Source organism: Raphanus sativus, chromosome 8 (assembly GCF_000801105.2).
Source record: "Raphanus sativus cultivar WK10039 chromosome 8, ASM80110v3, whole genome shotgun sequence".
NCBI classification, from domain to species: Eukaryota; Viridiplantae; Streptophyta; class Magnoliopsida; order Brassicales; family Brassicaceae; genus Raphanus; species Raphanus sativus.
The window spans coordinates 4,798,827-4,815,948 of NC_079518.1; the positions used below are offsets into that span (position 1 = coordinate 4,798,827).

The 17,122-nt window shown below is 37.4% G+C and overlaps 6 protein-coding genes across 8 annotated transcripts; 2 read left to right on the plus strand and 4 right to left on the minus strand.

Moving 5' to 3' along the window:
• Positions 1-1,665: 1,665 nt before the first annotated feature.
• Positions 1,666-2,768, plus strand: LOC108831378 (transmembrane emp24 domain-containing protein p24delta9-like). Its single transcript, XM_018604927.2, has 4 exons — positions 1,666-1,917; positions 2,004-2,213; positions 2,289-2,365; positions 2,441-2,768. Exons 1-4 carry the CDS (start codon positions 1,705-1,707, stop codon positions 2,583-2,585), a joined length of 645 nt encoding a protein of 214 aa, XP_018460429.1. The 5' UTR covers positions 1,666-1,704; the 3' UTR covers positions 2,586-2,768.
• A 552-nt stretch (positions 2,769-3,320) lies between these two features.
• LOC108831377 (eukaryotic translation initiation factor 5A-2-like) lies at positions 3,321-4,594 on the minus strand. The gene is made up of 5 exons (XM_018604926.2): positions 4,414-4,594; positions 4,046-4,168; positions 3,890-3,946; positions 3,727-3,801; positions 3,321-3,636 (listed from the first exon to the last, which is right to left on the minus strand). Exons 1-5 carry the CDS (start codon positions 4,531-4,533, stop codon positions 3,532-3,534), a joined length of 480 nt encoding a protein of 159 aa, XP_018460428.1. The 5' UTR covers positions 4,534-4,594; the 3' UTR covers positions 3,321-3,531.
• A 2,161-nt stretch (positions 4,595-6,755) lies between these two features.
• Positions 6,756-10,317, plus strand: LOC108831382 (uncharacterized). 3 transcript variants are annotated; one of them, XM_056992026.1, is made up of 5 exons: positions 6,819-6,886; positions 7,093-7,117; positions 7,601-7,696; positions 7,808-8,304; positions 8,481-10,317. In XM_056992026.1, the coding sequence occupies exons 3-5, from the start codon at positions 7,659-7,661 to the stop codon at positions 10,193-10,195; spliced, it is 2,250 nt and encodes a 749-aa protein (XP_056848006.1). In that variant the 5' UTR covers positions 6,819-6,886; positions 7,093-7,117; positions 7,601-7,658; the 3' UTR covers positions 10,196-10,317. The 3 variants fall into 3 exon arrangements, with proteins under 3 accessions (XP_056848005.1, XP_018460433.1, XP_056848006.1); XM_056992025.1 differs by having other exon boundaries at positions 6,756-7,117; positions 7,585-7,696; XM_018604931.2 differs by lacking the exon at positions 7,093-7,117 and having other exon boundaries at positions 6,759-6,886.
• Positions 10,318-10,619: 302 nt separating this feature from the next.
• LOC108831379 (uncharacterized) lies at positions 10,620-11,967 on the minus strand. The gene has a single exon (XM_018604928.2). It carries the CDS (start codon positions 11,965-11,967, stop codon positions 10,660-10,662), a length of 1,308 nt encoding a protein of 435 aa, XP_018460430.1. The 3' UTR covers positions 10,620-10,659.
• A 1,254-nt stretch (positions 11,968-13,221) lies between these two features.
• Positions 13,222-13,946, minus strand: LOC108831381 (CLAVATA3/ESR (CLE)-related protein 9-like). The gene has a single exon (XM_018604930.2). The coding sequence runs from the start codon at positions 13,905-13,907 to the stop codon at positions 13,548-13,550; it is 360 nt and encodes a 119-aa protein (XP_018460432.1). The 5' UTR covers positions 13,908-13,946; the 3' UTR covers positions 13,222-13,547.
• Positions 13,947-14,443: 497 nt separating this feature from the next.
• On the minus strand, positions 14,444-15,851 carry LOC108831380 (zinc finger protein ZAT9-like). Its single transcript, XM_018604929.2, has 2 exons — positions 15,660-15,851; positions 14,444-15,552 (listed from the first exon to the last, which is right to left on the minus strand). The coding sequence occupies exon 2, from the start codon at positions 15,550-15,552 to the stop codon at positions 14,545-14,547; it is 1,008 nt and encodes a 335-aa protein (XP_018460431.1). The 5' UTR covers positions 15,660-15,851; the 3' UTR covers positions 14,444-14,544.
• Positions 15,852-17,122: the final 1,271 nt, after the last annotated feature.

Sequence of the window (17,122 nt, forward strand, 5' to 3'; positions counted from 1 at the left end):
TATTTATTGAAATACAGCTAAACAACAGCATCTGCTTGACTACGATTTATTTTGATTTTTGATCCTAATCTTTGATCCTAATCTTTGACTCTCATTTTATTTCATTTTTGGATGGGTGGTAAATGCAACGTATATGGCTGACATCTGCACGTACCGTCAATATTATTTCGTTAATTCTCACAAAAAACGAAGCTTCTAAGCATCATCGTCTTTTTCAAAAAAAAAAAAAGCATCATCGTCAACGTTAGTTTTTTTAAGGGCACGTCAACGTATAGTTACGTTAGCACAATTGAAATACGTTTGATGCGTAGATTGTTTTGTAATGGATTTTTCCCGTGTGTGTGTTTTAGGTTTCTTATGATTGTATTTACGTTTGAGCAAAAATAAATTATTGAATTTACAAAAAGATATATAAAACTGAATATTAATAGTTGTCTTTATATGTATATATCTAAACATATTAAAAATAAAATATATACCACTAAACCAAAAACATTTTAACCTTGTCCATATCAGTAAGGGGGTACCACTATTCCCATCACATTCACATTTCCTATCATCATAATTCCTTCTCCAGAGAAAGGCTCTACGGTACCACAAACGAACCCAATGAAGATAAGATCAAAAGTATTGTAATTACTCCAACGACAACTCATGTGTTTGGTGTTCCCCACGAAAGATGGCGTAGAGCTCGAATACAGCAAGAAAAGAAAAACGGTATGGAGTTTTCATTCAGAAAAAAAAATAACAGTGGAGAACTGAGTGTTGCCCTTCCATCTTTTCTGAAGGTTACGCTGGAAATTAAGATAATATAAGAACATATTATGAATTATGAAAAGTAGTTATGGCTTTCTTTTCTGCCGGCTAAAAATCTATTCAATTATATCAAAAATTATAATTTTAAATTCATACGAAAATATTGTGGAAACACCGTAGTCTATTGGTTAAGGTTTAAAAAATTTCACATCCAGGTATGGGGGTTAAATCCCAGACTATACAATTTCTTGCAGATAAATCCAGATTTTAAATTTCGGAAAAAACAATTTATTAAACAATTATGTAGATTATGGAAGAAAGACTTACAAAAGATCTACAACATGGTACAAGTTAATCTAGTGAGGCATGAATCTTTATTGGACAGCTCAGAAGATGCAGTTAAACGTAGATCTCATGAAGCAATTAGTATTATCGGTTGTCGAATCGTCTTTGTAATCTTTTTTATATTATAATGAACTAGTGTTAAAAAAAAATTCATACTAAAGTACTAAACGCAAACTTTTACACAAACAACTCTGTGCATCGTATCATATCCTGAAAATAGTACAACAAAATAAAATTAGTTATAACATATTCTCTAATATTTTCAGTTTTTGAGACAACTAATTTGTTATCTTAATGGGCCAATTATTATCCAGTTCAACAAAAAAAAAGCCTCTCTCTCTCTTCTGTTTTTGTTCACCAAAAATAGAAAGTTCCATCTGCCTAAAAATTGCACAAACTCAAAAGTCAACCTTTATAAAGACGAAACTCTAGAGGAAACAGAAGGTTACAAATCACCGTGGACGTATTCCCGCCAACAAGAAACACCCACGTGTCGAAAACTCCCTTCCTCCTCCGTCGTCATCGTTCATCAACAACGAACGACCGAGGAGCCAAAAAAAAAAAAACAGAAAGATCTCTCCGTTTTTAAAAAAACTTTTCGCCATGGTTGTCCGATCAAAACACATATCCACATTCCTGTTAACCATATCCATCATATCTCACGTCTCCCAACCTCTCCACTTCGAGCTAAAATCAGGCAAATCAAGATGCATCTCTGAGGACATCAAAAGCAACGCGATGACCGTCGGAAAGTACACCGTCTCCAACCCCAACGACCCTCACCCTTTCCCTCAGTCTCACAAGATCAACATAAGGGTGTGTACGCTCGTAAAATTCGTTTCCTTTTCCATAAATTCGTAAACTTTTTTATTTATTCCGTCCATGTTATAATTATACATTAGGTGACGTCGAGTCACGGGAACACGTACCATCACGCGGAGGAGGTGGACTCGGGGCAGTTCTCGTTCACGGCGGTGGAAGGCGGAGATTACTCGGCGTGTTTCGCCGCCAGCGATCATAAGCCTGACGTGACGTTGAGTATCGATTTGGAGTGGGGATCGGGTGTTCATTACAAGAGCTTGGGGAGTTTGGCCAAGAAGAGCAAAGTCGAAGTGAGTTTCTTTTTTTAATATTTGTTTGGTAATTAACTCATCAGATTCTTGATGTCTTGTTGTGTCTTGTGGAAGGTTATGGAGTTTGAAGTGAAGGCTTTGATTGAAACCGTTAACTCGATTCATGATGAGATGTTTTATCTTAGAGACAGGTAATGAAAAGTTGCTTTTACATTTTCTATAATTTGTTGCAATGTTATTGAATGTGGACTTGTTTTTGTCTGCAGGGAGGAAGAGATGCAGGATCTGAACAGGGCTACGAACTCGAAGATGGCGTGGTTTGGTTTGCTCTCTCTGTTCGTGTGCTTAGGAGTTGCTGGGATGCAGTTTCTGCACTTGAAGACGTTTTTTGAGAAGAAGAAAGTCATCTAAGATGATTTTTAGATGGAATAATTCCACTCTCTTTTTTCTTTGATCAACACGAGGAAGAATCTTTTTGTTCACCTGAGGTTTTGTACATTTAGATCTTTGTGGCTTGAGCATGTGTCCTCTTGAAAAACTAAACGAATGTGAAAATGTAATGCCATTTTTGCAGTTTCTGTCAACAGAAAGAATAACTTGGAAAACGTTATATACTTGTTAGGCAGGGTACTTCTCAGGAGACGAGTAAACTTATAAATCAATTCTTGTGCGTTAAACCATAGCTAACCAATTCTCTCTTGAGTTTAACCACAGTTCATTGCTCTGTTTTCATTCTCCGCAAGAGAGCAAACAAGAAAACTTGCTATTTTTGTGTCCCGTCGTAAAAGAATGACTTGGCCATACATACTTGTTGGATTATCTGTCTCTGTGAGCACTAAAGAGGTCTAATATCTCCGGGGCTCTAGAAGAAAGTGCAAGTAAATTTGCAAAACTTGGAACGATATATCTACAATGTCAAGGTAGATTAGGGACTCTTAACTCAAGTCTCTTAGATAAAGATGGAGCCTTAACATTCCATAATGTTTTGTCTCTCTCCTAAACATGCTGCAACTGAAAAATTGACTCGGTTCTATCATCGTCACTCAACAGATTCTCCAAGTAGACTCAAGACCTTGTAATAATCGTAAGTTTCTAATGACTCTTCTTGAATAACATAATCACCATGTAAATAAATACGAAGTAAAGGGTAGGAAACTTTCACTGTTTTAAAACACCAAATATTTCAACAATCCAAAACCAATAGATATGGTCGTCGTCTTGCAACAAGAAACACACATTAATGGTCTAAATCAGAGAAAAAAAGGAAGAAAAAAACATGTTTTTGTTCTTATAACAACTGCTGGGGTAAATAAGATTTATCCTCTGTGTAAAGAGAGAATGATAACACTTGTTGGTTTTACTTGCCACCACCAACTTCCTTGACGGCACAGATCTGCTCCTCTCCCATCGAAGACATGACAGACACCACCACATCCTTTCCCTCCTCGAATCCACTCTTCATCTGCAATTTTTTTTTCACAAATTGTGTTTTCAAATCACAATTTCAAAGATTGAAAACAATTCATGCGTATTAAAAAGACGAGAAACTAACCAGAGCGCTGAGATTATCATCGGTGGGAAGCTTGAGGTCGTCCTTAGTGCCACCACTGTCGGTCAAAAGGCTAACCTGTGATGCAAAACAAAAATTATAACTTTTCAAACATGTCCAAAGCGGAAAAACGAAACATAAATGATAATAGAGAAAAGTGACGTACAAAGCCATCCTCAGAGATATCAATCAACTGGTAATCAATACGGTTCACATGAGGAACCTGACAACAACAACAACAACAAACAATACTCTGAATTTAAAGAACATATCATATAAACCAAATCTAGTAAAGTTTTGTTTTTTTATATACTGTACTTACATCACAATTGTGGGAAGAGGGAACGATATCCTCGAGCTTCTTAGCAGTGAAGATATCAATAGCAACGAAGTGACACTTCGCGTGACCGTGCTTGCCAGTCTTGGAAGTCGAAACCTCAACAACCTATATATCAATCAATCAAAATCCCAAAAGAGCCCAAACCAAAATTAATAAATATCAAATCAAAAGACTTTCTTATCCCTAAACATATTTAAATCAAAAAACACACAAAACTAGATTCCTTTTATTCAAACAGAACACATCTCTTGTTGTCTGATCTCTAAATATATCTCGAAAACTCAATCCGAATCAAAGGAGCAAGAAGATCTAGAGTCTATAGCGAGATCGGGAATCAACAGAGACGATACCTTGCAGGGACGGCCCTTGATGACGATGTGACCACCTTTACGGATGTTACCAGCCTGCTGAGGGTAGGTCTTGGAAGCTCCGGCGTCGGAGGACTCGAAGTGGTGCTCTTCGTCAGACATGTTGAGAGAGAGAGAGAGATGGAATTTGAGATTGGATTGTGAGAATGAATGAGCAACAAAAATAAGAGAGTGATGTCAATTTTTATACGGAGGAGGAAGGCTAGGGTTACTGTATATTTATCTTTCTCAGCCATACGATGAGAATATCTCGACGGTTGAGATTTAACTAGATTTATCTTCTTTGTTGCATCACGGCGTGCAAACCACGCGGCCCTACACTTGTGTTGAGCGGTGTCTGATCGCTAGCACAAATTCTCTTTTTAATTTTTTTCAATAAAAAATAATAAAATGAGACTATTCTTTAGGGGTGGGCAAAAAAACCGAACCGAACCGATCGAACCGAACCGATTGAACCGAAACCGATCCGAACCGAACCAAAGTCTATTATCAACTAGTTAGGTTTAAGATTTTTCCAACACGAACAAACCGAACCGAAACCGAACCAAACCAAAACCGAACCGAACCAAACCAAAACCGAACAAAACCAAATTAATACGAACCCGTAACCAATGTACTTTTTTATTATTTGAATAAAACGTACCAGCAATATATAATACTTAAATCCTAGCTCTAAAGTCATTGTTAACTTTATTAAAAATTATCTTAATCTTTTTATTTACTTTAGTTAATTTTTGTTTGATTGTGTTCTTATAAATTTTTTGTAGTTTATTAAGGGTTTTTTTTGCTTCAGTTTTATATTAGATTTAATTTACATATTTATTTTTAAGAAGCATTATTTACCATGTTTTTTTAATTTTTTATTTACTATAGTTAACTTTGATTTGATTGTACTTTTATAAATGTTTTGGGTTTTTGAAAGTTTTTTGTTTTGGTTTTATATTGGAGTTAGTCAACATAATTTAATTTTTCATAGTTGCCAACATGATGATTTTGTGACAATGCATTTTTGTTTTAAAATTGAACCGAACTAAAACCAAACCGAACTAAAACCGAACCGAACCGAAACCGATCCAAACCGAACTAATTATGGTTTACTTTGGTTGGACAAATTGTTGAACCGAATTAACCAAACCGAACCGAACCCGAACCGAATCGAGAAAATAACCGAAGTGCCCACCCCTACTATTCTTTTTCTTTTAGTGGGACACAAAAATGAGACTATTCTAGATTCAAAAGGCCAGATTAAGTTGGACTTTTTTCATTTATACAAAATCATTTCGTTGTGTTTGTAAACTAATCTATTTGCTAAAAGGCTTAACCTGTGAGTTAGCCAAAAGTCAGGAATTATTATTCGGCTCATTGTTTAATTTTTTTCTTATGTTCCGGTTCTTACTTGAGATGAGGGTTAGTACTTAGTAGGTTATCTCTTTTCATCGGAGTACTACAAGTCTACAATGCATGTTTCAGCATCATCCTTTCTTCCACACTCGTATCAAACATTCAAATGGTATCTAGCAAAGATTCTTTAAGATGCATGTTTTGATTAAAACAGTAGAGCTCCGTACTCCATAGTCAATGATGAGGATATCTATCATTCTCACGAAATTCGAAACACATGGACCAACATCTTGGAACTTGGAGGGGAGATCTTTGTGATTAACATTGGAAAATGGGCTAAATGGACCAGACAATCTACGGCCCATTGTCCTTTTATCAATGCTATTTTATTTCTACATCAACACATAATACAGTATTGTGTAAATGGGCTATGTTGGGGCATTATATCTCCTCATACAGTTATAAGACATTAATTAATTGTCACAAAAAAAGACATTAATTAATTATACAATTTAGATGTTACTTTAGAATTGTGTACAGATATTTTACATATTTTAAAACATATAATTAATTATACAATTTAGATGTAATGGTAAGAAGAACTAAAATATATTACTCATTTTTCTATTAGATGTTACTTTAGAATTGTTTACACAGATTAATAAATTATTTATTTATTTATTTATTTTAATATATTAATAGTTCAACTGAACATACTTTAACCAATAATTAATTTTTTTATCCACGTTGATTTTTAATGTTACCATTTTTACATAGTTTTTTTTCCTTTCAAAACATAAAAATCTAATATCGATACCAAATTTACTAGAAAAATAAAAACAGAAAATGGGAAAAAGAAAATTAAAAAGCATGAGAAGGACCGAGTGTGATAGAAAATGGGAAAAAGAAAAATTAAGAAGCCTCCTCTGTCTGCATTTAGTTTCCATTTGTTTTTATGAAAACACAATATTCAATAAATAAATATTAGAAAAGGGAATATAAAAGCTCTGGTTGTTTTATTTGCTATAATAGAGAGAGAGAGAGAGAGGGAGTTGGCCCAGCGGATCAAAGAAGAAGACGGCTTGCGAGCTTTCTTCTCCCATGGAGTTTTGAGGTCTCTCTTCTCTTATTTTATAAGTTAGTCCGTTGGTTAAAAAAGGTCGCTATTAATTTTTTTTTTTATGGAGTGAATCTCGGGAGAACATTAATTTTATTTTTACTGTTCATTTCTCGATAAGTATTAGTCATGTCGCCGATTTGAGAATGAGTGTGTTTATTTTATCATCAACAATTAAAGATTTTAAGTTTCTCTGTTCAAAGTGCGATCGGATGATGTGGGTCTGAGGTAACAACAATCTCTATCACCCTACCACTTTTTTATATTCTATTTTATTTTATTTTTTCATCTATAATTCTTCTTGCTGATTAGCCATTTTTTCAAAAAAAAAAAAATTGCCTAATCCGTGTTATTATGTTTGATGAATTTAGGTTAGTCATTCAAAGTCAAATCCATCCTAAATCCACATTATTCTCTGTGATTATAATCTTCCCTTTTTTACTCTATTTATTATTATTTATTTTTTTGTTTTCTCCTTGTATTGTATGAATGCAGCTCCATTTAGCTTTTTAGATGCGACAAACAGTTGATAATGGTTATGCTGATTCCACATGTGTTGTGTTGCGAGAATCATGTGATTGCATTTTCGAGTTTTACATATTATCAATTAAAGCTGCACGAGTTGTGTTTATCAGAGGAATATGAGCAAGACTCCTGTGTTAAAAGCTTTCTCTTTTTATTTGTTTGTCCTGAAGATTTTAATACTTTCAGTTTTGTCTGCGGAGAGGAGGATACACGAGAGAGAGAGAGAGAGTGTGTGTGTGTTTTTATGAAACAAACAAATGCGATGCCGTTTTCAAGGACCAGGTCAGGTCTCCTCTTTATTTTCATTTCACTCATATGGTTTCATTTAACGCATGTACTCATTGTACTGATTTTTTTTTTTTTTGGTTTTCTATTGATATCCGCGTGTAATAGGAATTTGGTGGATGAAGAAGCAAAGGGAAAGAAGTCAACTAAAAATATGAATTTGAGTGATCATCATACATCATCATCAGAGAATGCAGCTGAAAGACAGCTTCCTAGGTTTCTCTTACCAAACTCAACTTATGGACAAGGAACCACCTCTCCAGCTTCCAACGCTTCTCCTTTGCCAAATGGGTGTACTAGTATTGCGAAGGCCAGGAGAAAAATGATTGACCATCAACTCCCTGCCGATGAGTTTACAATCTGCCCTCCATTCAAACGATCTAAATCTGGAAGAGGGGATGATGATGCTTCTCATCGGAGCAACTCTTCAGGATCTTGCTTGGATGTGAGGAGCTCAAATGGCTTATTATTAGCTGACTTGAATGTGCCACTCATATGCCAACATTCAGAACCTCTTTCGCTCTCCAGGGATACCTTTTCTCATTATGGAAGACACAATGCAGATGTTGGCACAAGTCAGAATGGATGGATGGTCCTTGACGCAGGTTAGATAGATACTCTCTTCTCTAATCTTTGAAATTATATGTTTTTACAAGCTTAAAATATGTCCCAATAGTTCATCAAATGTTTTTTTTTTAATTCTTCTGTGCTGATTCTGTATGGTGCCGTTTTTGCTAATGTTCTGTTTCTCAAATGTTTCATGGGGCTGTGTGTTAAACAGGGACCGACAGAAACACACAGAGAGACCTGCGTATGCCTTCCCACTCTCTACAAGTACGTTCTAACAATGCAGTTCAACCTCAGAGCTATCCTACACCCGATTACAGCAATGTAAAGATGGAAGTTCGTTCATTGAATCGTCAAGCTTCTTATGATAGCTACGTGGAATCAAGTGTGGCATCATCTAACGCTCCTAAATTACACAATGACTACCGCACTGACTTTGTCACACCATGGAGCCATCGGTCATCATCATGGAGCAGCTCACATCAGAAACCTTACCTAGTTCAGACGAATCCACACATGAACTGTGTCACACATGCAAGAGCGGATTCGAGTAGTGAGATGAGATTCTATGCCATATCTAATGGGATTCATCATGGATTCTCTTCAGGTCAGAGTTTTGAAAACCTCCAGGGACCAAAAAAGCAGGAATGCTCGGCTGCTGTGTTGCCTCCTTGGCTAAAACCTAAACCCACTTACAAAAGTGAAGTATCCAATGGGTTCTTGGATTTGAATGCTTCAACAAATCAATTCATGGATGAAACTGGCCTGAATAGTATTTCTCCTCTGAAGAGTTTGAGATCATACGCTTCGTGCTCTAATAATGCCAACACGGTAAGAGTTGATGCTATATGCAAGGAGGAGCATACGTCCCTTTTCTCTCACTCCTTGTGTATTGCTGATCAACATAAGGATGTGATTCACTTAGTTAAGCGAGACTTCGATATCAACTTGCCATGTGATGATGATTCCCCAGTCGTTTCTGTTGACCAGCATGGTTCTAAAGCCTCTTGTGTTAAAAAGGAAGAAGGAAACAAAACTGCCAACATCAGACACTACTTTGATCTGAACTCATGTGCAAGTGAGGATGATGAAGTTTCCGGTCTTAGAGTGAAAACAAAAGGAACGTTTTGGATAGATTTGGAAGCTCCCCCAACTCTCGAGAGTGAAGAAGATATTGGAGAGAGCGTGCAGGAGCAGTCAGATGAAAGCGAAGACGGAAACTCTTTGGATGAACTCATTAAGGTAGCTGCACAAGCAATAGTCTCCATGTCATTGTCTGATCATCTTGATGACGCAGCTTCCTCTTCAACAGATGCGGCTTCGAAAAGTCTGCTCTCTTGGTTCGCAGACATTATAATTTCTTGTGGTGATGCTTCTCCAGAAGAGTATTCTTCTGGAGAGATTGACTACTTTGAAGCCATGACCTTGAGTTTAAAACCAACTAAGGAAGAAGACTACATGCCAGAGCCTTTAGTCCCTGAGAATCTAATACTCGAAGGGACAGGTTTGAACAGGCCAAGAAGAGGACAAGCAAGAAGAGGAAGACCGAAGAGGGATTTCCAGAGAGATACTCTCCCTGGACTCCCTTCTCTATCAAGGCAACAAGTCACTGAAGATATCCAACTGTTTAGTGCGCTTATGAAAACCAGAGAGTACACCTCTGGAGCAGCTGCTCGACAAAACTCTAAAAGAAGAAAAAGAACGATCACTAACATAAGCCAAGCTCCGGTTTGCCAGTCAATAGCACAGAAAATGAATGAGAGCGTATCAGTGGTTGGACGTGAAGACAGTAAGCTTACAGGATGGGGACAAGCAACAAGAAGACCGAGGAGACAAAGGTGCCCTCCTCCAGGTAATCTTAACATGATAGCTTCAGAACATAATGGGAACTTCCCAAGCCTTGTGAAACATTATAGAGAGTACAATTAGTATTTACTATAGATTGATGTTATTGATGTCACCTTTGGTTGGTTGTAAAACAGATACATATGTTTACTATTGGAACTGTTTGATGCTAATGTATAAATCATTTGGAAATATAAAATCAGAAAGACCTGATTAATCTTGAAACATTTGCCAAAAATAGACAAAAACGCACACATGTATTGTCACTATTACACATCCTCTACCAGTGCTTGTCCTAATCATGATTTAAATTTCAGTATAACCTTATTATATTCTTTAACTAATAACTAATTTAATTAGTTCAATAATTAAAAAAATATCTAACAAGGGACTATGGATAAGCTTGTCTTGACAATAGCTTGGTATAATTATGAACAAATAAAAGTGAAAAAAAAAGTATGCTTGAATCTGAAGCAAAGAACAAATAAAACAGAGGAGAAACAAGAAATGAGAACAAAATCTTGATGTTTCAGTTACTGCTGATGCATTTAATCAATAGGAGCAGGAAGATTGAGGTCGATGAGTGTATGCATCTCATTAGCCACTTGGTGTTGTTGTTGGATGACCAAAGTCCTGTGTTCATGATTCCCAAGGAAATGTGATCTCTTGTGTCCACCTAAAGCTTGTCCTGATTTAAACACCCTGAAGCAAATAGGACACTCATGACCTTTGCTTTTCTTCTTTGAACCGCTTGCTTTCTTAACCATTGTGGCTTTACTATGAATCTTGATTGTTTCTGCACAAGAATCAGTCTCCAAGCTTAGCTGATCACCACTATCATACACAGATTCAGTTAACTCATACTTGAGTTTCTTTCTACCGTAACATGGAAAGCCTCTTTTGGTTTTCCTCAGATCATACTTTGTAGAAGAACGACCTGATCCAGGTCCTGGCCATTCTTTCTTGAATCTGTTCATGTTCTTGTCTTCTTTTGTTGTAGAGCTGTTGAATCCCATTACAGCCCCATTGTTCCCGAGGAACCCATCAACAGAAACATCTGAGTCCAACTTCTTTGGTCCATTCCTGAAGTAGCCAGAATCAGAGTTATCTGAATCATACATAACATTACCATTATCCACTCCTCCAAGTTTGTCTTTCTTACAGAACTCCTCCACTTTCTTCAGCTGTTCTCCTGAAGATGACTTGGTCTCAAGAATCACAGAGTAGTTGTCCGATGACTCAGCCAGAGAGTGGTTCACAACCATGTTATGTCCTTTCTTGAAACTTAAGTCTCTAGACAGCATCATCAGAGACAATGCCATTTCCTCTTGTTCCGGCTCAATCCCAGTGTCATCAGAAGATGCTGAACCGTATTGATTCGTGATGCTTCCACCAACTACAAAAGCATCAGACTTGTGGTGATGATGCTGATGATGTTTGACAGCTCTCTTGGATCTTCTCCTCATAGGTGATGAAGAAGCTTCAGTTTCAGATTGACTATCCATAACAATCTTCTCTCTCTCAGTGTGACAAGCCATGTGACCACAGAGAGCTTTAGAAGAAGGGAAACCTTTACCACATTCTCTGCAACAGAGAAGTTGCTGTTGTTGCTGTTTCAGAGCCATCATGCCTCTCTGGACCACAAACCTCTTGTTCTTCTTAGGATTCTCTCTCAGACCGTAGCTAGACTGACCTCCACTTTCGTCTACTCTGAGCTTATTGAGTTCATCTTCATCTGAATCAGCTGAGTTCTCTTGGTTCATGTGAGTTCTGATGTGACCTCCAAGTGATTTCCCACAAGGGAACCTCTTGCTGCAGAACCTACACACAAACTTCCTCTCTTGGCACTGCTCCATCTTTCAAGACAATTGATATCAAACACTGTATAAGCAAACATCAAAAGAAAATAAAAAGACAGAAGAAGGGAAAGTAGTTAGAACCCATTTGGCTGATTTACCTCAAGTCTTCCAAGTAACACTTATAACAATCTAACCGCAGAGAGAGAAGGAGAAGGGAGAAGCATCAAGCTCAAAGCTTGATACTTTTATTTCACAGAGATCAGATGTTGGGGAATGTAACAGTCATGTCTTGTTAACTACAGATCCTATCATGAAGCAAAAGAGAACACAAAAACAGGAAACAAATAAAACAGACTTTGAAATATCTAAAGTTAGGAGATATGCTTTCTTTTTTGAGTCAGAAAAAGATGAAAATTTTATAAGCAGATTTACAAAATGCAATTTTCCCAATTGAGATTAAGGATATGTTTAAATGAGTGGATACCAATCTATAGAACTTTATGTTTAAGAAATTGTACTAATGATTAATGAGTTTTTCTTAAACATAAAATCTGTGGTATTTTAAAAACTATATATGCATTCTGTATTTTAAGCTATTTTGCTTTTTCTGAAAACTATCCACCATTTTCAAAATGGGTAAAATAGTGTTTCAGTATTCCTCTCTTTTTTTGGTTAGTCTTTCCAGATCCAAAGCTTTTCTTATTTTATTCTTGTCTTTAACAATAAGTTCGTTTGTTTTCCATTTTTGTTGCCAATAAATTCACCAAAGTCCTCCCTATACTTCTCATCTCTCAGCTATGTTCATCATTTTCAAAACTTGTATCAATGTCATTCATTGTTGCCTTTTCAGTTTCACCTTATTTTCAGATTTTAACCTTTCTGGCTGCAACAAGCGTATTAGTGTTTGTCTTAATGGACTTATATTATACCACTAGACTATAATTACTCTTCTAATAATGGCTATCATGACCTATTAGTAAGGGCATTAGTAACGGACTATACTTTAAAACTCCGTTTACCAAAAACCAAAAGTGATTTGAAAATAGAAAAACAGACGTTGCAAAATAAATGCATTATATTGCAGGGGTCGATAAATTAGTATCTTGTTGGGTATTCACAGAGAGAAGCTAATTTAATTACTTTACAACGTTACATAATATACAGCTCCCAGTTTAATGGAACTCATGCGTTTCTCCTCTCCTCTCTCAACCATATCTAATATTTCGGTTATTTTCTTTTAAAATTTAATTATGTAAGCAAAAAAATAAGCAAAGATAAACTATTTCCATGATTCTTTACACACTCCACAAGTCTACAAAACAAGCGTGGAAATATCAATAATATCTCCCCATGTAACGTAGGGTTATTACAAGATCAAAAGAGTAGATATTTTTTTGAAAGATAAAAAACAACAAAATATCCTAAGAAAATCGTCAAAAAGAGTAGATATTAATCAAGATTCAAGAAAGATTCACAAAAGAAATGATGAACCTGCGTCTTCAGGCAAAAGAAATCTTGAAGAACACATATCTCTCAAGCGTGTACTCCAAGAAACGCCCAAAAAATATGTCAACTATAAAATGTGTAAGTAAGGTAGGTCTCTGAATATGATAAACTGGGGAAAGACCGCGAGAGTTTTAGTTGTGAAGAGGATTAGGACCGGAGGGGACGAGTCTTTTATCGACGCCGTACCTTGGATCAATCTCCGGCGGAGGAGGAGGAGGAGGAGGGGAAACAAATGGCTGCTTCGCGGTACTACTACGGTGGATTCTTTGAAGCTCAAGGCACATAGAACGCGCGTAAGGACGAGAGAAAGAGTCACAAGGAGTCACGTAGTACGGGATGTGAACAACCCTCGGGACGAGTCGGTGAGTTCGGTAACGGAAGTTTGTTCTTGATGTCGTCATCGTCCGGTTTGCTCCAGCGGTTCGAGAAGAAGCGATGAGAAGGAGGAGGAGAGAGATAAAGATCGAACGGTTCAGGTGTGTCGTCGACATATTGCTTGATTTGGAGAGAGAGAGAGAAGAGAAGAGAATGAAAAGTTTTGAACTCTGTGAGAAAGAGGGAAGTAAAAGCAAATTGGGTTTTAATGCAACGCAGAGGATGCACATGAATCGAACGTTAATTGGTTCGTTTTTGTGGGTCCTGCTTGGTTCGTTTTCATAGACATAAATAGCAATACGTGACCTTATTTATATACATTCCGATCGATTTATTTCACTTGCTATTGCTTTTTACATGACTATATAGCACGTAAGAAATGATCGGTTCAAGTATATTATACGTGAAAGTGTAGTACGTTTACACAATTATTACACAATTATACAATACAATAAGAACGTGTTTTGAGTTGTTTCGTGGAACGCAAGCTATATCTCGGGTCGTTATAGGCTTTTATGGGCTAAAGAAGATTCCACCGAAACTAATTACAAGCCCAATAAATACGGCCCATTATATAAAGAGGGTCTCAGAATCTCCAACTTGGCTCTAGTCTTGGACTAGAGTTGCAGAGTAAGGGTTATAAAGTGAAAGCTGGAGCAAAAAAAAAACTTAAATGTTGAAGACAAGAAGAATCTCATTAAGAAACATGAAAGCTTTGTATGAACAAACAAAAAATTATTGATTCATTCTTCTTCAAATATCCTGAGCAGGAAGATTGAGATCGATTCCCATATCAGCTGCCGCTTTGTGTTTGATCCTGTGTTCTTGATTTCCAATGAAATGTGATCTCTTGTGACCTCCTAAAGCTGGTCCTGATTTAAACACCCTGAAGCAGATTGGGCACTCGTGACCTTTGCTATTCTTCTTTGCACTGATAGCTTCCTTCCTGTTTGTGTCTGCACAAGAGTCAGTTTCATTACAAGGCAAGGCCACATTTTTGCTATTGCGTAGCTCGTACTGTGACCTTCCCTCCTTGGCCTCAAAATCGTCATCACCATTGTTCCTAAGACACCCATCAACCGAGATATCCGAGTCTGACCGCTTTGGACCATTCATGAAGTAATCAGAGTCAGAGCTATACGAGTCAGTGAGAATTGCACCAGCAGCAGCAGACCTTAGCTGGTCGTCGACGGCAACATTGAAGATCATCTTTAGCTGCTCCCCTGAAGATAACTTGGTCTCGAGAATCTCAGAGTTGTGTGGCAACTCAGTCACCAGAGAGTTCAACACCAAGGTAAGTCCTCTAGGATCCATAGACAACATCATGAGAGACAAAGCAGTGTTCCTATGTTCTTGGTCAATCTCACAAGCAGAAGAAGTAGACGAGCTAAAAGACTCTGAACTGAACTGCTTCTTGGATCTTTTCCTGGTAGAACCTGAGGAAGTAGTAGTCTCAGTATCCATAACCAACTTCTCTCCCTCGCAGTGACAACAATCCATGTGACTCCAAAGATCTTTCAAAGAATCAAAAACTTCACCACATTCCCTGCAACAGAGTTGATGTTGTTTTAGAGCCGTGATCTCTCTCTGATCCACCAACCTCTTCTTCTTGTTCTTCTTCTTCTTAGGTTTCTTTCCACTGTTACTATTCGAATGAAGTGAGGTATGGATCCTGATGTGACCTCCGAGTGATTTACCGGAAGGGAACTTCTTGTTACAGAACTTGCACATATACTCCTTCTCTGTTGTGATCGTCTCCATCTTGATTCAATAAAAAAAAAAGAGGTTCTCTTTAGTTAAAACGAAAGCAAAAGCAAAGTAAGATTAGCGAGAAGAACCGTTTTTTTTTTTGGTGATGATGAGTTTACCTCAGCACAAACCGACAAAGCTTGATGCTTTTCTTAGCGGAGGGAGAGAGAGAGAGAGAGAGAAAGATGCAGAGGAAAGGTTGATGCTTTTTATTAGCGAAATCAGATATTGTGAAGTGACAGTTGGTTTATATCTGAGTACAAAGATCCGACCTTGAACCGAAGCGGCTAAGAAAGAGCACCAGGAGAGAAGTTGGAAAGGAAAAAACTTTGTAATCTATTCTCGAAGTTTATATATTTTTGCTGTCTTTGAGTTTGGACCAAAAATAAATAAAAATATATATATATGTGAAAGAAAAAAAAAGAGAGGTGTTCCAAACACGAGTAATCAAAAGGTCAGCTGCATTTTTGGATCTGTTCAACCAACTCAATGAAAGTTCATGAAATTCCCTTGAGGGATACGATCTTATTCACATGCTTTAAATAGCCAAGTTGGTTACAGAATATCAGGAGAATATACTGATACAAAATCTAAACTATACAAGATTTTATATTAACAGAATATCTACATTCTATCACCCTCCCTCAGTCACATTGTCGGGGGAGCAGACAGTGAGACTGGTTCTGAATTCGTTGAAGAGTGAAGAAGGAAGGCCTTTTGTAAATATATCAGCATATTGGAGAGAAGAAGGCACATGAAGAACTCGGACCTGTCCCATTTTCACCTTTTCCCTAACAAAGTGAATATCAATCTCAATGTGTTTAGTACGTTGATGCTTGACCGGATTTTGAGACAGATACACCGAGCTGATGTTGTCACAGTATACCAAAGCAGCTTTAGTGATAGGGCAGCCAAGGTCGAGTAACAGATTTCTTATCCAGCAGAGTTCAGCTACCGTATTTGCAACCCCTTTGTACTCCGCTTCTGCACTTGATCGAGAGACAGTTGGTTGCCGTTTGGCTGACCAAGATACGAGATTGGAACCGAGGTAGAGGCAGTAACCGGAAGTGGAACGGCGAGTGTCAGGACAGCCTCCCCAATCAGCATCAGAGTAAGCGACGAGATCAGTAATGTTGCTCTTCCGTAGCTGTTGTCCAAGTGATTTCGTGCCTTGTAAGTAGCGGATGATGCGTTTAAGAGCATTAAGGTGAGGAACACGAGGGGCATGCATGTACAAGCATATTTGATGAACCGCATATGATATATCCGGACGAGTAAACGTTAGATACTGTAGAGCTCCTGCAAGCCGCCGATATTGTGTTGCATCTGGGATGAGATCACCATCTTCTAGTGACAACTTTGATTGCAAGTCAACCGGAGTGGAGCAGGGTTTGCAGTCGATCATGCCAGCACGCTTTATGATATCTTCTGTATAAGCTTTTTGACTGAGGAATATGCCACCATTTATGAACTCAGCCTTTACTCCCAAGAAATGATGTAGTTTCCCTGAATCTGACATGGGAAACTCAGTTTGTAGTTTTGTGATGATCGACTGGAGGAAGGTAGTGTCCGACGCCGTCAA